At 34.5% G+C, this 21,973-nt stretch overlaps 2 protein-coding genes and 1 pseudogene across 3 annotated transcripts; 1 reads left to right on the top strand and 2 right to left on the bottom strand.

The window, feature by feature from the left end:
* The first annotated feature begins 8,943 nt into the window (after positions 1-8,943).
* On the top strand, positions 8,944-11,506 carry LOC133701412 (LOB domain-containing protein 4-like). Its single transcript, XM_062125320.1, has 2 exons — positions 8,944-9,363; positions 10,856-11,506. The coding sequence occupies exons 1-2, from the start codon at positions 9,187-9,189 to the stop codon at positions 11,189-11,191; spliced, it is 513 nt and encodes a 170-aa protein (XP_061981304.1). The 5' UTR covers positions 8,944-9,186; the 3' UTR covers positions 11,192-11,506.
* Positions 11,507-12,175: 669 nt separating this feature from the next.
* On the bottom strand, positions 12,176-13,589 carry LOC133701411 (photosystem I reaction center subunit III, chloroplastic-like; annotated as a pseudogene).
* A 363-nt stretch (positions 13,590-13,952) lies between these two features.
* On the bottom strand, positions 13,953-21,181 carry LOC133701410 (cyclin-T1-4-like). 2 transcript variants are annotated; one of them, XM_062125317.1, is made up of 7 exons: positions 21,010-21,181; positions 19,915-20,243; positions 17,647-17,728; positions 17,066-17,200; positions 15,829-16,004; positions 15,591-15,742; positions 13,953-15,197 (listed from the first exon to the last, which is right to left on the bottom strand). In XM_062125317.1, exons 2-7 carry the CDS (start codon positions 20,142-20,144, stop codon positions 14,188-14,190), a joined length of 1,785 nt encoding a protein of 594 aa, XP_061981301.1. In that variant the 5' UTR covers positions 20,145-20,243; positions 21,010-21,181; the 3' UTR covers positions 13,953-14,187. The 2 variants fall into 2 exon arrangements, with proteins under 2 accessions (XP_061981301.1, XP_061981303.1); XM_062125319.1 differs by lacking the exon at positions 19,915-20,243 and having other exon boundaries at positions 21,010-21,180.
* Between the last annotated feature and the right edge of the window lie 792 nt (positions 21,182-21,973).

The following is a 21,973-nucleotide window of genomic DNA, read 5'->3' as shown; positions in this document are numbered from 1 at the left end:
CCGAAAGAGATTGTTGTTTTTTTTTCCCCTTCTTAATTCCAACGCTAGAAAGGATATCTCTCTCTCTCTCTCTCTCTATATGGGTTGACTAAAATGACTATGTATATCAAGGAACATCACTATAACACCATCACCAATATGCAATATTTTCATTGCTTTGACCAGAAAAACACCTAATTAAATTGTCTCTAAGCGGCGGGTTCTACATTTCTTCCTCCATGATAGAATAATTGTTTCACCTAATTTACCTGCCTAGGTGAATTTCTTTTGTTCCTCCAAGGGATGCAAAGGAGTGTAATTGTTCCATCATCGAATTGCGTTCTTGGATGGTGAGAGTTAGTTGAGTGATTGAAGACACGGCTTTGAAATTACACAAGACAATTGAACAATGGCTTACAAACCAACGTTGTCGGATTGACATCAAATTAATTAAGACCACTTAATTAGTTCTTGGGAATTTTGTGTCTGCTCTTTTTCTCGAAACTAACCCCCCTTTGTCATAGCCAAATTAACTCTTTGTTTGCTAAATTTTAGGCTAAATTTGTATTTCAAATTAAATCCTTGATGATTTGCCCAAGGAGGAAATGACATGGCGGAAAAATTCCATGTTCTTGAAGTATAAATTTTAATTTAAGTTAAACCCGAGGTTACATTATGACAATTAGCTAGTAAAAATTTCATGAATCTGCAAATCTTTTATTTATAACGAACAGTCATCTCCCTTTCATTATCTACTTTATTTATAATAATCCCAGTACTCACTCTATATATTTTAAATCACTAACAAGTAACAGAAAATTTTATAATAAATTCACTTAAAAAAAGATATAAATAAAAGAAAATAACATTTATAACCCACCAAATTAAAATATTAAGAATATCAAGTGGATTTCATTGAATAATTAATATAGTATCACTAGTCACAGCATGAGCACCATAAAAGATACTATATCAATAGTTATTCAAATAAAAATTCCTTGATTGAAATCACCGCAGTGTTCTCAAGCAAGACAGTAAAAAGTACATATAATGAGCCTCAGCTATAGGTAGAAACCTAGAATCCATGATGGTAACTCGATTGATTTTGATTAAGTGTGAAAACAATCATATCAAAACCTAATGATGACGACCATTGAGATCATCAAATTGAAGACATTAATTATGAGTTAGTTAGGAAATTATGAAATCCTTATGTAACCATCAACTTTTGGAAATGTAAGACCGTTTACTACTTTCTAGGACTTGATTAAAAATGATAAATCACCTTGGTTTAATTAATCCTTTGGTACCACCTAGCTAGCTAGCACTGGAGCCCTACATCGATCCTTTCCATGATAGGGATCCTGCAGCGCCTAGCGTTTTGCATTGCCTTTTCAAAAGCATACCATAAGGTAGCGGTTGGTTGCATCTTTAGTTAGTTTTTTGTCATCTCCACTGATTCCTAATGCCAATCAACTTTTTTTTTAATTATTAATTAGCTAGGGTTCAGCATCTTTAGTAAATAGTTCAACAACCATCATCACAATTTTTTAAAATCATTTTGTTTGATTTTAAGAATTTTCGATGACTAGTTGTCTGCCGTTCATGTTTTTGTAAACATAATGAAAAACAAGTTTTATGTGTTTGTTTTTAAAGTTTAGAAATAAAAATAATAATTACCCAAAAAAACCCATTGTAATTTTACGATATTCATATATAGAGTTAATTACTAATTACTTATTTTCTAAGCGCATTTTAATTTTAAAAAATGCAATACAAGTAAGAGAAAAAACTAATAGATAAAAATATTCTTATTATTTTTAATAAGTCTTGAATCTTATTTTTTTAATGGGTCATTATATTTGTATCTATATCTTTTTTACGTAAATTTCATAAAATAATTAATATGACATAACTAATTATTATTTCATATGCATCATAAACTTTTTTTCCCAAATATTTATCATTTGAAGTTGTAACCTATATAATAAAATTGTTACGTGGTGCATGGAATGTATTAATGTAATGGGAGGATTCAGAGAAGAAAATTTCATATAGATATGACAGTTTTTTTTTTTTAAAAAATAAATACCATGAGATTACCTGGAGACGAATTCAATTTCTTGTTGTGTAACTATCCAACCGTCAACCTTTAAGGGGGGAAAATCCAGTTGAAGAAACCTCTATTTTTAAAAACAAAAGTTCTTCCATGGAAGTTACTATTCATTAATTGATTATGCCAAAATAAGCAAGCAACACACTAAGCATGCAGTGCCTGGTCTTTATTAAGCAATAAAAGGAAAAGCAGGTTTTGTATTCCAAATTAAGACATGTTGTTGCACTGTTCTCAACTATGTTTTTAGGGTTAGTGGGAGATGTAATTAGTGTGTTCTTGAAGCATATTCATTGACCAAATGCTGGTAAACCCCACAGTTGACTAACACACAATTATTGTATCCATTAACTCAAAAGATTATGCAATTGAGCACTTCATTATGAGTTAGTTTAAACAGGGCCACCTGAGATTGATTTAACGCACATACACATCTGGTTAGTTTATAAAAAAATAAAAAGATTTAATTGGACCATTTAATTTGTTGTTCTTACTCTCCTCTTTTTCTTTTCTTTTTTGTCAGTACTGTAGAAGGACATGGAGACTTGCATGCGCGCGCTACCTAAAGCTGAAGCAAGTTCTTGATTTAATTAATTAATCAGATTTTGATCTCCAAGTTTCGTAATCATTGCTTTGATTTAATTTAATTAATCAACAATAGCTTCCCTTTAATGATATATATAGCTGACTTTTGAAGAAGAACAACATGCCTTGCTCATATTCATAATTATTCTTGCCATGATATTGCTACATGCCATCCCATGCTTGCTGGAAATTAAAATGCGTGCGTCGTTGCTATATTTGATAAGCAACGCTTCATAATATTAATTCTATATTAGCTTGACTTTGATATTTGTCGACTATGTACTATATATTATTTCATGGTGTTTTGTATTTATCCTTCTCAAGATAACTACTTGTATGGATTGATCAAATCGACACGCCTACTTGCGAAATGAGCTACCGACATCACTCGTGTCCTCTTCTTCATATATTCTACATATTTTATTAGTTTCCAACTACAAAGTTAGTGCCCTTGTGTATTGTTGTGGATAACTTCTCAGTAATGTTATTAGACTCAATTTCGTGAGTCAACAACGTGACTTGTAAATTGAATTGTTGGATGGGTTCAAATTTTAAAGCTGATATAGAGTGTTCTATAGAGTACTAAAGTATGTAGACGTTGATCTAGTGTGACCTAAATGACTTTAAAGATGTATCTATAAATTAGTCAACCCAGTAAAACCTTGTTTGAATATTATACATATATCTAAAAACAACATGCAAAAATCATAATTTAAGTTGTAAAATCGAGATAAATTTATAGAAAAACTTTGAAATTAATTACGAAACCAATATTAAAAAAAATTAATGCAAAACAATATGATTGTACAAAGGCGAATTCTATAAAAACATTAATTACATAAAAGGATAAAAAGAAATGAGGGTAAGAAAAAACATTATATTATAGGTATAAAAATTTTAATTGAATTGAAAATAGCTTTAATAAAAGGAAAAAAATATTAAAAAATGAGATTTAAACTGAAAAAAATAGATTAAAGGATGAAATTGAAAGAAAAAAATTTCAACAAAAGTGCCAAGAATAAAATTAGAAATTAAAAAAAAAAGGATTGGAATAAAAAATCAACCATATGAGAAATTGCAATTGAATAACTAAATTGAAAAAAATAAAAACATCTTTAAATAGAAAAGGAACGAAATAAAAAATTAATAGAATGAGGATTGAAATTGAAAAGTATATAAGAAACAAAGAAGGCAATAGTATACATTACCTGTCATCAAAGAAAAAAAAAACCAAACAATCAAATGTGACAATCTGACCACTGTCAACTGCCACGTGCTATTCCAAATGAAAGAGGATCGCTGATACATATAGGAAGATGACGGAAGGTGAGTTACGTTCATCAGGTGACGTTACACGCATCGCCTGAAGAGCATCGATGCCACCCATGTGTTGGGGCATGCCAAGACGTTTCAGCAGCTATAACTTATAAGCATTAAAAATCTAGAAAAAAAGAGTGAAAATACCAAAATGGGGTGGAAACGGTGATGGTGTTGGATCGACTGATTCTAATGCTGGTGCAAGTTTTACGGGAGAAGATTTTGATGAGACTACATGTAAAAGTTCTTATAAAGTGACTCTGATTAGTGCAGCCCATGATATTCCTGTGGAAGAGGAGCATGAAGTTATTTGGTTTTAGGAGGAATCCGATGATGATGAGGATGATCGTGAAGAATGTCCTATTCGTTTATCGTCTAGCCATATGAAACGAAAAGGAAAACCTTAGGAACCAACCCTCGTAGTCAAAATTCTTGGGTCAGAAAATAGGGTACAAATTCTAGTCTAATTTAATAAATCAATGGAATCTCAAGAAGGATGTTGTCCTTGTCGAGTTGTGTAACGAGTACTACCTTGCTAAGTATCTTTATGATGAGGATTATAATGACCCCGAATGGTGTCTGATCATATCTTAACGGTCCTCGAATGGCATCCAAATTTCGATCCTTATAAAGCTTCCATTGATAAAGATATGGCGTGGCTCAGAATTCCCAGGGTCCTGGTGTAATATTATGATAAGTTAATCCTCACACACTTTAGGAACAAGCTAAGGTGTAGAATTCTGGTCGACGAGAACAATGAACTTAGCACTAGAGCAAGATTTGCTAGGGTTAGTGTTGCAATCAATCTGAATGAACTTGTGAGATCTACGATTAGAATATTGAGGCGTTGAATTTGGAAGGCTGAATATGAAGAAATTTATTTAGTCTGTTTTGGATGCGAAATGCATGTATGGGCATAAAAGGAGAATTGTAGTCATGGTGAGATCGATGATCATGAGCCAAATATGGAAGGACCAGTGCCTCAACCTGCTCATCCCACAGTTGAGCAAACTTTGGTGATGATTCGATCGGAGTTGATTTTTTTTATGAGAAAACGTAATAAAGCCTAAGAAAGGCACAAACCACAGCCCATAAGGACACATGTAAACAATTATACGATGGGTACTTTATGTGAGGACATTACTGTGTCTATTATAGCTGAAACTAAAAATTGTTTTTCAGGAGTGTCACTCCTTCATTTTAGGGTTACGATGAAGACATGTAATTATATTGTAGATGAGGTGCAACAGAGACTTATCGGCTGGAATATTGATAAGCTTTCTCTAGCAGGTTGAGTAACTATTTTTCAGTCAGTGTTGACTTCCTTGCTATGTACACTATGCATTCGGCTTGTTTACCAAAGGGTACTTGTGAAGCTATTGAGAAGATTCTTAAGAGGTTCACATAGGGTGATGCGAAAGATGCTCGCAAAGTCCATTTAGTTTAATGTAATGGGATTTGTAAGCATGAAGAGTTTTGTGGATTGGGAATAAAAAGGCTTGGCTTTATGAATGGTGCCTCTTATGAAGCTTTGATGGGGTATTTTGTCTGGTCAAAATCATTCATAAACTCAAAACAAAATATATTTGGGAGGATGGTATGCCTATTAGCATAGCTGCTGCTTCACCATTATGGAGCAGGGCAATCTGCAAGATCTTGTCTTTAGTTTTGAGTAGTGGTGCTTGACTTTCGAGTAATATTGGGATGCCAACTCGATTATGATATGACGATTTGATAGCAGGGTTTGATTCTAAGCTGGTGGATTGTGATGTTGCTATTATTTCTGAGGAACAGCGCTTAGTTGGACTGTTAGTCGGTTTATTGATGATAATGGACAGTGGAATTGGTCACTGTTTGATCACTTACTTCCGATTGAGGTGGTGTCAAGGGTGGCAGCTACTTTCCAGCTTCCTCGTCATGATCGTTCAAATATGTTTCAGTACCCAAAGCTCCATCTTTAATCTTCATTTTTTTTATTGCATGGTCGGTTTGTTTGGAGGGAACTGGTAATCAGGTATCTTTTAATGCTGGATACTTTGATAGATGGATTTACATGAATCTCACCAGTGATTATGGTAACTAAGGTGTGGGTATATAATATTGCCACTGTGTTTGGAATTTCAGTTTGAAAACGTCAAAAATCGCAAAAATTAACATAAAAAAATGGTTTGCAACAAAAAAAAAATAGTTTTGTTTACTTAATCTAAAAAAAAAAAACAAAACAAGGATATTGAAAGATTGAGTCTTTGTGGTGGCCGAATTTATAATGATAGGACCTTGATTTATGACAAAATAAGAAAAATATTGTTTTTTGCATAAAGAAAAAGAAAGAAAAATATGAAATTTAAGGAGTGGTAACGTGGCAGGTTATAACTTAAATATTATCGATGGATTTTTCAAAGGAAGTTAACAACGATACTTTTTCATCGATAATTCTATCGACAATATTGACATGTCAGATTTACCGACAAAAATATCAAGGGAACATCTATCTAATTTTTTTTCATACCTTGAATTCTACCAATAATTTTCTCGGTATTTACCAATAAAAAATTTTCTATCAATGAATATCAACAAAAACAATGATATCATGTTTCATTGGTAAATATCATTATAATTTAATAATAATATTTTTTTTATTTATATTTCACAATTTTCATATAGTGTTTGTTTAAAGCGAATACACATGACTCTTGTCATGATAATCTTGGTTGTGCAGTTGCAAAATGTTTGATTCATGATGGTGTTATTCTTAAATGAGTCTTGTCGAAATACATATGTTCGATTAGATTAAAGGAAATGACACAAAAAAATAGATAACAAATATAATCAACACAAATTCTATTAAAATAGTATCATCATATAAAAATTTTAATTCAAAAATTTTATTATTATATATTTTATCTATAAATAATTTACTGAAATACAAGCTAAACAACTTTATTTGTACTAATATATTAGGTCTATCTTTAAAAGGAAAAAAATCCTAATAAATAATTATAGAGTTGTTCTATTATTTCTAAACTAAATAGGAAAAATAAAATTATAAAGCATAATATTTGATTTTCTAAACTAAATAGGAAAAAAAATAAAAACAATATAAATGAAAATAATTTTCTAAACTAAGTAATGAAAATAATTAAGGAAATAAATATTTTTTCCTAAAAATCCTTCAACATTAGTCTCCTTATAGAGAATTTGTCCTTGAGTTCAATTTGATCTTGTCTCTATCTTGTAGATATTCAATCAAGACTTTTTAATTTCTTTTCTTTATTTACTTTCAGTGCATAACAATTTTAGATTTAAACTTTATTTTTTTTCATGTTAAAATTTACATAAGAACTAATAATTAGCAAATTATTTCTCTTCCAATAAATTTTAAAGTAATGAATTGCAAATCTTAAATTTGCTTAATCAACATGTGTTGTATACACGTAATCCTTGAACAAAGCTATCTTTGTAATAATAGTAAGTTTTTAATCAAAAAAAATTAACATAGCCTAAATCAATAATTTTTTTATTAAGTACTTTTTATGTTCTCATTGCACTCAACCTCTAACTTATTAACGATAACATTATTGCTATTAATATCATTATTTATGCTAATCATTATCAATATAATTATCATCAAAATAAACATTATAAATTAATAAATAATATTAATACATATATAACTCATTATAAATGATATCATTAAAATCTTCACGATATTTATCTTGATCAAACGGCTACTCTCTCTACTGTCGTCCCTAAAGGTTTTTAAAGTTGGTCAAAGATTAAATTAATTAATCTTCCACCATAAAATTTCCAAATAGGAGATCCTCGTTTAAAAAGGAAAGCACATATAAAAAAAATTGTATATTTTATTTTCCTATTTGGCACCAATTCTACAAATTAACAATACACTAAAACATGTGGAGTTTTTACTGTAGCAAATTTCATTATGTATTCTTTCATAAATGATTGTGGATTGAAATAGTAATTTTTTAAAAAATCAATTTGATCCTCAAATTTGTTTTTCATAATTGGGTTTTTTTAGCTTAGATTTGTATCCAATTGGATGTTTTTCAATTTTTTTTAAATTATCCCCATGATTTTAGCAGGCCAGTCTAATTTAACTCAGGTGGATCAAATATTTTTCCACCTTAATATTACATCAAAATATCGTTAAAATTCATGATTAAAATGAATTTATGAAATTTATGCTTTTATTTATTGAGAAAATGATTTGATCATGTGTTATATTTGTTTTCTTTCACCAAGGAATTAACCCGAGAATGGTACGATACTTGAATGAATCTTGTTTTTCTATCAAGCAATCTAAAGACCAAATTGTGCTAGTAAGAGAGTTTTAATAGGGTTTTGTCTGGTTTTGTTTTTACCATAACTGTAATAAATTAAGAAAGCAAGATGAGGTGTGTCGTGCATTATAGTCCAAAGACCAACAGCGCTTTGATGGAAAACAAAGATAAAGAAGAGACACATCCCATTCGCTAGCTGCATCATGGTGATTCGTGAATCTATTCAAATACGTGAGAGGGCCCACCAGAAAAAAAACATCATTGCATATCTTTAACTGTCAAAAGCATGCCTTTAACCATTCCATTTTCTGCCGTATTATAATTACTCATGCTATCATTAAGCTGCTGTGTTCGCTCTCCAAGCTTAATCGGAGGTGGTAAATATATAGGGTTGTTTTCTTTTTTATTTCTCTTAAGAAAAGAAATCTTATGAATATATGGATCTAATAGGAGAGATTTGGAAATCATCTTCGTCTATAAAAAATTGATGTAAAATAAAAAACCAAAAAAAGAAAAAGAAAAAAACGCCAAGGGATGTCACAATTCAAGAGATGTTTCTTGTCGACCAGAAAATCACCGCTTCCTTTCATGGGACCCATCTCAGATGGACTGGCTTTGCTTATAAAACCACCGCTCCCTCCCTTCTACTTGACCCCCCCCTCCCCCCCCTCCCCTCTACTCTCTTTTTCCTTATCAGAGCTCTCTTTTGCTGCTTTTTTTTTAGCCCCTACCTCTTCTACTCTATATATAGCATATATATATCCTTGTCTTTTTAACCATCTAGCTTGACCTCCTTGTCCTTTCTCTGAGTCCAAAGTACCTTATGCGAGTTTGCTCACAACAGTAAAGATTGTTGGGTTTAGTGTTAACTTGGAAAGGACCTTTGGCACCATGAAGGAGGGTGGCAGGAAACAAGGTGCACCCTCACCATGTGCAGCATGCAAGCTTCTAAGGAGAAGGTGTGCCCAGGATTGTGTGTTTGCCCCTTATTTTCCAGCAGATGAGCCCCAGAAGTTTGCTAATGTGCACAAGGTTTTCGGTGCTAGTAATGTCAACAAGATGTTACAGGTTGGTTCCTGTCTAACTTTACTCTTTAATCTTTATAGCACTTGAAAAGTCTATCTTGCAGAAAATGAACTTAAGGGTGTGTTTGGAAGCAGCATCTTGGTCACAGAAAATGACTTCATTACACTTCGATTGAAGCACTTGAAACCAAACTCTTGAACTATAATAAGAAGTCGTTTTTTACATAATTTTGGGGTACCCATTTTCTGCTGAAGTTGCTTCCTTAATTTGATGCCCAGATTGGTGGTCGTTTGTTGATTTTTCAAGTCTGCACAATAAATACTCGTGAATTAGTAATTAGGCTTTTATGTCGATTCTTATAATTTAAAGAAAGAGCTTAATTCTATAGCAATTGAGAGATGCACTTCTTTGATGGAATTAGAAGAAATCTAGAAAAAAAAAGAGGTTAAAAGATCACTAATTACAATGAAGTGGGTAATCCATCTACATGATAAGTGTGGTTACCCTCCTAATTCTTCATTGGAAGGGTTAGAGGTAATGGTTTTCCTCCTTCCATCTCTCAAATTATTAGTTTAAACTTGGGTTGTAAGAATATGGGAGCACAGGCAGGTTCTCGTAAAACCATGTTAGAGGTGGTTTTGCTTTCTACAAGTGGTTGGTTCTATGTGGTTTTTTTTTCAAATCAAGACTGTTTCTTTGATTTCTAATGGCACTCGATGATCTTAATAATTGAGGGATGACTAGAATCTGGGATTTCTCAAAATGACCCCCGGGATCTTAAACTCATATTATCATCTACAAGGAGAGGGGCACCAATGCCATTTCCGTAAAGAGGTTGAATTTTTTTTTATTAAGGTAAAGATTTTTATATATACAAAAAAAATAAATCGGTGCACGAAGGAAGCTTGTAATCCCAATAAGAAATGGCACAAAAGTGACAGAGACGGGCACCCAGAAAGAATCCAAAATAGAGAAGAATGGAGCACCTTGTAATTGACTGGATGAAAAACCATAAGAGAAATATACATATATTTACTAATTTCTATGCATACGGCAGTATAAATGACTCCTGCATAATGTAATCATGATATCATGTGCACTTGTCCAATGTTTATTTTATTTTCTTGGTGCAAGAGAGAAGAAAGCTAGTGCCTTAGGAAGACCACCCTGACAACAGTCAGCCGGCAACAATGACGAATACCTGGAGGGAGGGGAGCCTGTCAAATCAAATTAACAAGGGCATAATTCAATTGTAAATCGCATCTACCTTTGTTTTACCAAGTCAATAAGTTCATTGAATGATAAGAGAGAATGGAGAAATAATTGCATGAGAAATGGTCATCATGACTTTATAACACAAGATAGTGGATCGTGCAGTCATTTCACAGTGAGTCAGCATGATTTATGTTGATATATAATTTAACTTCATGCATTGTAAGGCAGGTTCACTTGATATATTTGCACTGAAATGACCGAGGTTATGCCCATTCTCTTTCCAGGAGAGAAGTAAACGGTCTTCCTTTTCATTTTCCAGGAACTACCAGTGCACCAACGAGGAGATGCGGTTAGCAGCATGGTGTATGAGGCGAATGCCAGGGTGCGCGACCCAGTCTATGGGTGTGTGGGTGCTATATCGTCTTTACAGCAACAAATTGATGTCCTGCAGACCCAGTTGGCACTGGCTCAGGCAGAGGTGGTGCACCTCCGAGTGAGGCAGACAGCAACTCTATCAAACCATGGGCCAACTCCTGCTAGCCCTGGCAATAGTGGGTCGCCTTCCTCTAGGCTCATGGGGTCCCAAATGAAGCCCATTTTTGACATGGAAATGGCGGACCACACCAGCTTGGGAGAGTCAATGTGGTCATGCTAGGGTCTGCATGCTACCTTTTTATGTCATGCCTAGCCTTCCTGCTACTATATCTAGGTTGATTTTGTCTCCTGTGTTTTCAATCACCCCTTTCTCTTTTCCTTTTTTTTAATCTTGATATCCTCCTCACTATATATCAATATGGATAAAGAGGTATAGACACTAGTAGTGGCGGTGGTGGTAATTACTATTGTGGCGGCGGTGATAGTAATAGCGATGTGGCAGTTGCTTTCAATTTAGGCTCGCCTTGCTTTCGGATTAACTATAATGTACATATAATTTAACTATATATATATATATACAGTGAGTAATTAATTATATGCTGGTGCCTGGTTGATTGTGGACTTTGTGGCTACACATTGGATGGAATTTCCGTGTAAGCTCAGCGATATATTGACTTCGGTTCTGCTTTTCTTCCATGGTGCAATGTTCTTTATTCAGTTAGATTCTTAAATGATTTTGCCTTGTGATAATGTGTTTTATAGCTTGTTGATACAGAGACTTGAAAACGACTCAAGCATTGTTGATACAGACAGAGACTTGCTTTATCAAATCACGCTATTAGTATTTTGTACAATTTGTCTTCGTCCTCTGGATTGTCTGCTTTTAACTACTGGTGTAATCCATCATCGTTTACTAGTGAAGAAGGCGATTAGAAGCTACAAAGGCTATAGACGGGCCTCACATTTTATCTAGGGCTTTGGCCCACAGAGAGTATTTGTCGAACTGTAAGCTTTTGCTGTCGTGGGTTTCCATTGCTCGTAGAAGCAAGCCCTGGACTTGTATAATCCTGTTGTCCAATTTTACCCAAACTGCAAGTTGTTTTTCAATTTCTCTAAATGAAAAAAAATAAAGACATGGTTCATCTAATTTTTTATATCCTTTTCTTTTGTTGTTTTCAATGTAAGTCAAATAAGTTCGGTGGTTTCTGTTCTTATGAATTTATATTTAATGAAAGTATTTTCTTAATTTCACAAGAAAAAACCCTTTTGAAATAATAAAAACAATTAAAATAGAAATTGAAAAACTATGTTATGGTCGTAAATACAACCTTATTTTTAGGTTTGAGAGATTTCAAATTTCATACTTCGGTGTAAAATTCACCCTTGTCTGGAACTCCCCCTCCTCATCAACAGACTCCCAAGAAATGCACCCCTCTTACACTCCTCTCCTTACCCTGTCCCTCAAATATATCTGTGCCAAAAAAAAAAACATGTTTATGGAAAAGGATTCTCCATTCATTTCTAATTTCTAAGTGAATCGAGCGTGATCTAATAGATTATACAACTGTAGGAAGAGAGACTAACCTGGGTGGTAATTTAAACATCCTTGACAACAAGATCACCATTGACTAGCTCTCTGTAGGCAGAAACAGGCCAAGAAAAGCTTCTAAAGACCAAGCTAGTAGCCGAAGGCACATCAATAATGATCTCCTGCATTGCTGGCTTCTTCTCATCACTTATAGCAATCAAGTAACTCCTACCAACCCATCCAATCCATCCAACAATGTATAACAACTAAACCCCCGGTGTAATAAACTCTCCCCAATGCCTTTGGTCACCACTCACTGTCAAATGAGGCAGCCCATCTGACCCGCATAGCAACCCTTGTTTCCCATAGTTGTCAAATCTTCTTTCTGTCTTCTCAATTGTAGCTTTGATAGCCAAAGCAGGTGCACTGTCAGGTGCATAAAGTTTGAGAGAAGATTCTAGCTTTTTAATCTGCTGTTTCTCACGTTTGGCAAATTGTTTGGACTCTTTGCATGGAGTTAGGCTGGAGATATCAGCAACAGCTGGTAGTGGAGCTGATAAGAGGATGGAAGAGAGCGCGAGTGCAGCAGAGAATGCTTGGAGTGGTGATGATGATTTCCCTTCTGTTGATGGAGTTTGTGATGCTGAACATACAATCATGGATCTTGGTTTTGTTGGGGTCACCTGAGAAACCCCAAGTTTTGGCTTCAACATGGAGAGGTTGTTTGGTATTGTAAGGGACATTTTTTGTCTCTTTTTTTCCCGCTTTCTTTCTTAGGGATCTAGCGTTCTTTTTTTTCCCGCTTTCTGTCTTAGGGATGCAGTGCGTTAGATCAGAAAGAAAGAAGAAAGAAGGAAAGATAGTTGAAACAAGGAGCATTGAATGAAGAGTGTGGAGAGATAGCTGAGTAAGGAGGCTGAGGTGGACAGTTGTCATTGGTTAGGAGTGTTTTGCTGTGGGTATCAGCTTCTCTGGCTATCTATCCTCCAATAACTTTTGGATAAGAGACTTGCCAACATGGCTAGTGTATTCGCGTGGTTACCATGAACTCACTTTCACCTACCTATCCGTGCAGCAGCTGGTGAGCACATTTCTTTTTAGAAATCCCTTTGGTTACACGGATGAAATTTTCTGGGAAGTCGTTCAGGAACTATCTCAAGTTTTTTCCACGTTGATCAAGAACTACGTTGAAAAACCATGGCCTTAGGAAACTGATACTCAAGAGGGATTGTCAGGGGTTAAGAAGCTCTCATCTAACTTGGGAGGGGGGAGAAAATACTCAGAAACTTGCATATCAAAATTTACAAACCATCCATTCAAAACCAAGTGTTGAAACATGACTCGAATCCATAACTGATAGCTCTTGATTTACATGTGGATTATGATTTGGACTTGTTCAATAATCTCGTGTCAAAGCCAACCAAGCAAGTGAATAAGAGTAGATCAATCAATAAACCCAGAATGATATGAAGCAGCAAACAGCATTTCCAGACTTCCTGTCTAAATCTCAACATTAAGTGAATAAATATGACAGCTTTCATTTCTTTCTTTTTCCTTTCCTTTCCTTTCCTTTTCTTTTTCTTTTTTGGGAGGCTCTGCCATTTTCAAAATTTGAAGCGTCCCGTTCATTATCATGTATGAAGACATATGCCATACAGGCAATCCAAAATCAAACTCATACAAAGCAGTGTTCAGCCAAGATCATGCTGATCACATAACCAAAATACAAAGGGAGCTTAACATTTACCTCACAAGTGATTATCTTGAGAATGCCTTCTGTGCTCCCTGTCCACAAAACCACTTTTGCCCATCTTGTGTCCATCTTCTATGGTATCGCGGTTGTGATTCGGTATATAATCATGCCGCCTCTTTCCCTCAGACTGCCTTTCTGCTGGGCTCCCTTTTCTTTTTCGGCCATTCAGCACGGGAGAAGCATCATCTAACATTTCCCCTTCTTCTACATATTCTGCTTCCAATCCCCGTGATGACTGCCCTTTCATGATCATGTGGTTTCCATCCCCAATTTCTGCATGATCATTATTAGACCAGCTCTGTCTTCTCTCTCGTTTGATTTTCTCATCCTCAGCTGCCAACTCAACCCCATCTTCTAGTTCCCTTTCAATAAGATCATCCTCATCCATAATATCCTTTTTTCGTGTCGTCTCCCCTCGAGATTTCTTCCTTTTCTCAAGTGCTGCCTTCACCTTGTCCTTGTCTATCATCTTAATAGCATCTTTAGGGGACTGGTTAACTGGGCCTTCTCGAAGATCTAAATTTCTACCAGATATGCTGCTGGACTTGCGCGATACAGCATCATCCCTCCACTCTCCAGCTTCTGCACCCTCATTTCTCCCTGCAGTTCTTTTTTGGTCTTCTTCCCCTATTTGCTCTGCCTCATACCTGACCTTATTGGGGTCCTCTCTAGTGATTTCCTTGTGGGAGACATGCTCATGGTGCTGATTGTCTCTAGTTTCTACCTCAACCTTGTGATCGGTAATAACACTCTCAGTTTCTCCACTCCCATTTGCATTATTTTGAGTATGGGTGTTTCTTGGTGGTGCCACGTTGATATCTTGGCACACAGGTTCAGGGGCTGCTCGTGACGATGTCTGCTTTGAAACATGGTCCTCACTTACAGCTGGAGTTCTAGTCAGCAGTCGATGCCCTGACCCACCTCCAGCACTTCCTTCTACCTCACTCCCCTGTGATTGGGGCACTCTGTTTTGCTCATATAACTCCAACATTTGATTGCTAACCTCTGCAAACAAATCAACCTTAATGATACAACAAAATATCCAAATGCATATTGAGTAAATAAAAGACTCAAGAGGACAGCCAATCAACACCAGCAGTGACCGTGGTGGGTAAATGGGCAGCCTACCTATAGCCTGCCCAAACTCCTGACCCTCATAAGAGCAGCCCATAGTCTCTTCTGGTTACCATCAAAGTAATTGCATAAAAAAAGATACCTAAAATCATCTCATCAGGGTCAAAGCTAGAATCATCCGATCAGGATCAGTTCTAGCAAAATATCATGGGTCAAAGTGCTGCTATGATTTTGTGCAGCACTAGTAGTGTCATGAGGTTTTTTGAAGACTGTCCAATTGAGTCCATACAAGTCTTACAACAAAATTAAGGGGAGGGAACCAACCCTCCAACTGGCGCGGGGTGACATCAAATTCTTGCCACCAGACCTTCTCACCATCCGATGGAAGCTTCACTTTGAGGAACTTGGCAGCAAGGAAAATGGCACCTGCCGCAATGTGATGGGGCTTAAATTGCAGGCAGAGCGAAGTCCTCAGCCTGCAAGCCGCTTTCCAGAGTGTGAAGAAAAGAGGAGAAAGCATTGCATTTGATTATTAAGAGCTCAAAAAGGACATTATGCATACCCGTCATTGACAAAATTCCATGCAACTTGAGCAAGGGCATTTTGTGCAACCTTAAATTTCTTTATTGCTTCAACTAGAGGTTTGTAAGGGTGATGAACATTGAAGTCAAAACCCAACGTGGCAAGTACTACCCTCTCCCCAATTAAAATAAGCTCTTTCTGTTGCTCATATACTTCCTGCATGATAAACGTTGATCAATGGGTAAGCTTTAGAAACTCCATAGTTACTGAAACCAAGAAGGAAAAATTCAAGGAGCATACAAGGCAGCAGGGAGATTATTTGCCAATGCTCGGCAAATGAAAAAAAGAGTATTCTGAGCAAGGTTTTTAATTCAAGAGAAGCATGGTGATAAAATTCTGAAAAAGATCTGTACAACACCCACTAAGCAACTTTTGCCAAGTAATTCCATGTACTTTGGCAATATAATTCACCATGTGTCATATATGATAAACCAGTCTTTCAAATGTGAACTATAATGTCAAGGTACTACTCACTAACAACCATGTTTGGTTATCTTATATAAAGCATGAAGTAGAATTAGAGGGGTGAAAATTTATGTTCTAGAGATGGGGGTGAGGGGGATGGACAGCAACAACTAAGATATGGGCAGAAAATGCAGTGAAGAGAGACTGGGGTTGTTCAGAAACATAGTAATACTCCAATAGAAAAAAGAAAAAACTTTTCCAGTATTTCAAATTTCTACTAAGTTTGGAAAACACATTTTAGAGGTTCTCTGCAGTTTTCCTTTACAAGTTTTCCACTGTTTTCCAAATAAAGAAAAAACATGAACAATACAATTTTTCTTTTATATACAAGCACTTTTTAGCAATGTAAGAGATTCAAATTATTTTTTTTTTAATTTTCATATTTAGGTAGTGTCACAAATTTTATTTTTAGTATAAATCTAGTATGATTTTCTTTTTTTTTTTAGTTTACAATATAACTTTTCATGATAATTTTAAATTTGAATGAAATAAAATTAATATTCTACAATTAGATTATCACGAACACAAAATATTAAGATGAATATTATAAATTATTATTTTATTTTTTTATGAAAAATGAGAAATGAGAAATGAAGATGTTTTCCATTATTATATTGAAAAAAGAAAACTAGAATAGGATAAGAAAACTGAAAATGGAAAAGGAAAATGACAATAACACCACAACTTGGTAAGAATCAGAATGATGCAGTGCACAAATAAGCTGGTCAAAACACCACTAAAATAAAGAAAACCTTTTGTTTGATCCTCTGGGCTGCAGCGGGATCTTTTTTGTGCATTATCTCATAGGAAACTACAATAACATCCTTTAGTGGACGAGGAGTCTCTTCCACCTTCCCAGCAAGGAACATGCACACAGTTGCTACGGTCTGCATAGTAAAAACAAAAAATAAGAGATGGATGGAACATGTGAACAAATCAGTATGAATTTCAATTCACCGAATCTTTTTTTTTTCCAATCATTTTCCTTGAACTGGATTGATCTTGTTTTTTCTTAAATTATTTTACAAAATACATTCGCATCCAAAGGATCATTTGCAAGTCTCCATAGGTCCACATCTATCACATAAGAAAACGACCTAAGGTATTACCAACAATTTTCTAGTGAAAAGCTTCTATTTCAAAAGATATTCTCACAACATTACTTTATGAGTCTCTATGACCTAAATCTATCACCCTTAAATTTCTGTAAAGACATACAATTCATATAGAGGTACAAAAATATCAGATTCAACAATTGATTCAATGCAAGCATTAAAGGTTCAAATGGCTTAGAAAGCATAAGCAATGTTAGTTTGAGCATCAATTGACTCACCCTTCTATCATTATTTGCATGTGATTGGCGAATGAAGAATCTGTGACAAAATATTATTGCTGTGGCTATGGTTACCTGGGGCCTGAACAAAAACAAAATGTTAGTTTCATTTTCCAATTGTTGTCTAGATCTCTTGTGCTAAAAAATACGTGTGAAACAGGTATGCTGGACACAAAGTGGAAATCCCCCCCCCCAAAAAAAAAAAAAAGAAAAGGAAAGAATGAATGAAAGAAACACAGTTCAGCTAGGTAATCAATCAATTTCACAAGACAATGCCCCACCCTAAGAAACAGATGAAAACATTCATTTTGTAGCATAAGTATTAAGTGGTTTTATTTGCGCACGCTGCTGTCAGCTTTCCTTTTTTTAGACAAAATAAGAAACATAATTAAAAAAAAAAAAAAAGAGCATGTAGTTACAAATTTGGGGAGCAAGCCATTCTCAAAAGTAGGATGAACAAGACAATAACCAAATTCAATTATTAAAAAGAAACAGCCACAGTTACAAATTCAGGAAACAATTCATTCTCCAAAACAAATACAGTAACCAAGTTCAAAAATGGAAGTGCACTCCTTACCTAGGAATATCAGTCCCCTAAAAACACCCACCAAAATGCTTTCAAGATAAACAAGAAAATGCTTCACTTTCAAAACACTAATTCTAAAATTCTAAGGATAACATCAATGCACAACTTGGTTTGCAAGCACATAAATATACAACCCTTGACAGATCAGAGATAGCATTTCAATCTATCAAGAAAGCAGTTGATGGGTCCAGTATATAAAGCAATAATTGAGATTATCAACAGCATGGATGAGTTCTCCAAATTCTATTCTCATAATTCCTTTCACCAACATCCCTCCATGCAGACAAAATGAGAGTTCACTGATGAAATATTGCAAGCAAGCAATGGCATCAATAATGGAAGTGACAGGCAGGAGCATGCAAAGGAAGGTGGTGTAGGTGTTTGAAAGATCACATTGCATCAGAAAGGCCACGATTTCCCATTCAAAATTGTAGGGGTCATGATTATTGATTCAAACTTCTTCACTACCACTGCCAGTGCAATATTGTAATGACATCATACCACATCGATCAATTAACTACTAAATGGCCCTAAATCATGTGTGAGTGCACGCACTTGCCCTTCATTGTTTCAGTAATCCATCACACTCTCCCCCCCCCCCCCAACTAATTTGCAATTGAAGCTCAGTGCTTGTTGTATCACATCCTCTCTCTCTCTCTCAATAAAGTATGTCATAAATAAGAGTTGATATTTCAATTGTCTGTCACATTCTTTAATTGCAAAAGATTTCAGTATCTTTAACAGGGAAAAAAAAGAACAAAGAAAATTTTCTCCCATGGATCTTCCTAACAGCACTCTACACCAATACATCAAATATTACCCCATGTGTCACTTTCCATAACATATTTCCATAACCTAAACAAAATGGTGTGACAGGATTTCATTCCTAAAAAAACCTTCACCAACACGTCCCACATAAAGTCCAATGATTATTGAGTGATGGATAAGACACAGATCATTAGAATTCCATTTCCCCCTATATTTCTAAATGATAACCATCTCTCAAAGCATTCCTTCTTTCTAGAATGCTCAAGTGACATGTTACAGTCTAAACCTGAAGAGCGCTCATATGCCTTGTTATTATAACATTAATTAAAATTAAAGGATATAAATATAGTGCTTGAGATAGAAATTTTTGAACCATGATAGAGCTCTCAGATTAACCATGATGAGAATTTCCCTATGCACATCAGCATCAAAAGTATCCTACAAAGTATAAATTTACAATTTAAAAATTCGTTTCATTTTAAGAAAGCTAACCAATTAACCATTTTAAATAAACAAAATCATTAAAAAAATTCAAAGGATTCATCTATTCTTAATAATCATGCATCAACAATCTAGAAGCACCAGGATTTACACTTGAGAGCTACCATATAAAATCATCAAACATGATAGTACCCTGCATATGGTCAGAGGTAGTGCTAAGAAATATCAAGTGAATACTAACAAGAACTAATATCCGCTTGCGTTATCGAATTCCAAGTTTTTTTTTTAATTTTATGTATAGTAAGCAAACAGAACACTTTGCATCTCCCTCGAGGTAAATGATGGTGCAAAAAGCAAAATGGAATGGAAATTGACCGCAGCATCAGACTAGATTAGAACACTACCGAAAAATTTGTCAACAAGTCAGTAAAAGAATGAAAAAAACAACAATATACATATATACATGAACTCACACTTTCAATCTCATGCCAAGATCCTGCAAAAACGTGCAATATGATTTCCGTAGATATGTCTCTTTCTTCAAGTCAATATTATCTCTTCTTGATGGGGAATTCTCTTCTATTTCTTTCCTTGAAAAATACCAACGATCCCCTTCCTCTGGCCTTTCTTGAGAGCTCCTGGACGGCCCGCCCTCAGAATTCCCATAATGTGAAGATTCCCCAGGTAACAATAATCCAGCCATAGTTTTCCAATATCAGGATAAGACAAACAAGATTCGACTACTACGTCGAGAACTAGTCTTCTATCACTTCATCACCAGCAAGCATTTTATAATTAAACCCTTCACAAAAATTAAATCAGTTCCAACCCCATGAACAATGATACACAACCAATACCAAAAAAACAATTGAAACTTTTCTTGAGCTAAGCAACGTAAATAAATAGCACTTAATAAACCATATAAAAATGCCTCATATCGTATTTGTGGAAATTTTATGTCTTCTATCCTTCTACTTTCTCTTCCATTTAACCTGTTGAGAATTCCATGTGTAATAACAAAAGGAGAAATTTTGCAGGCGATTTGTATTCGTACTTCTTTTTTTATCGATTAATTCAACATACATTGTGACAGAGACAACAGATTGAAAAAGGCAATGTCGCTTATAAACAGTGTAATTATTCCTACTTCTTTTTTGATCCATTCATTCAGCGGGTTGTGACAGAGACAGCAGATTGAAAAGCACAATTTCGCTAATAAACAGTGTAATAGACACATAGCAACCCCAAAACCTAAAAATTGAATATTTTATTGAGTTTAGCAAAGTAGACAAGTGACACTTAATGAAACAAATAACAGCGACCCAATATGAGCTTTAATAGCAAGAGATTTCATAGCTGATCCCAAGTTAGGGTTTGTTGATCCATTTAGGTGAACCCTAAAAAATTCAACAGATTTGAACTCAACACTTCATTTTGCAAAACGTAATCATAATTTCTTCAAAAAAAAAAAGACGAGGCAAATCAAGATCGAACTAATAATTTCTAGGGTTTGAAGAAGGAGAGAAGAAAAGGGAAATAAATAAATAAGATACATAAATCCGACTGACCTGCGAGAGGGAGAGGGAGGGGAAAAGAAAGCCTTGCTTGCTGGAGCGACGTCGTTGGTGGCGTTCTTCGTCTTCCTGGCTTCGCGGCTTAGGCTTTTTGAGGTTTTGCTTTTGTTGTGTGTGCGCGTCTAGTACTGTAAAACGTGGGAGAGCTTGGGGGGAGCTAAATGATGGGATTTTTTATTTTGGGATATGGATCTAAGTGCATTTGTTTATTTTCATGTTAGTCCCTATACTTGTTTTTCTTTCCAAAAGAGGAGGTTTGTCATTTCCATTATAGTCCTTGTAGTTTTTCCTTATAAAAATATATGCTCTGTAGTCTGTTCCTTTTTAACCGGATCATCATATCCACAGTGCCTTTACTGATACAGTAGCAGTGATGCATCTTTTAGCATTCTTTTAAGCTTTTTTTTTCTGGTTGAAAATACTTTTTTTATGTTCAAGATAATATTAGTTTTTTTTTCTCTGAGAAAAATACTACACCCACCCGAGTCATCTTCGCAGTTCTGATTAAATACAAACGAGGATTCAAATCAATTTTTAGAAAATGATTTTCAACGATTGAAGATTTTAGTAACCAATAAATCACTTATAAATAACGGGCTGAGAGAATGATTACAATAACATATTGTTTAGATATTAAAAAAAAACAAAATATTTATAGTTTCTCAAATTTCGTGAATTTAAGGGCAGGCCAAAGAATAAGAATTTGCTTTCTGATTTTATCAATGCATCAAGGACAAATTCATTTTAGAGTAATAATATCTGTTTTTAGAAGTATTTTTTATTTGAAAATATATTTAAATAATATTTTTTAAAAAATAATTTTAGCATTTAAACATTAAAACAATTCATAAACATTAAAAGTTACAAATGCATTCAACCCTGTTTCTTTTTTGTTTCAAAAACATTTTAAAAAAAATTTAATTTTTTTTAGTATTTTTAAATTATTTTAATGTGTTAA

This window comes from Populus nigra, chromosome 8, assembly GCF_951802175.1.
Source record: "Populus nigra chromosome 8, ddPopNigr1.1, whole genome shotgun sequence".
Classification (NCBI taxonomy): Eukaryota; Viridiplantae; Streptophyta; class Magnoliopsida; order Malpighiales; family Salicaceae; genus Populus; species Populus nigra.
This window is presented reverse-complemented; position numbering and strand designations above follow the sequence as displayed.

Coding starts and splice junctions, on each gene's coding strand:
- LOC133701412 (XM_062125320.1), top strand. CDS start 9,187: ATGAAGGAGGGTGGCAGGAAACAAGGTGCACCCTCACCATGTGCAGCA. Junction 9,364..10,855: donor ATGTCAACAAGATGTTACAG/GTTGGTTCCTGT, acceptor TTCATTTTCCAG/GAACTACCAGTGCACCAACG.
- LOC133701410 (XM_062125317.1), bottom strand. CDS start 20,144: ATGGCTGGATTATTGTTACCTGGGGAATCTTCACATTATGGGAATTCT. Junction 17,729..19,914: donor CTTGGCATGAGATTGAAAGT/GTGAGTTCATGT, acceptor GTTTTTGTTCAG/GCCCCAGGTAACCATAGCCA. Junction 15,743..15,828: donor TGGAATTTTGTCAATGACGG/GTATGCATAATG, acceptor AGCGGCTTGCAG/GCTGAGGACTTCGCTCTGCC.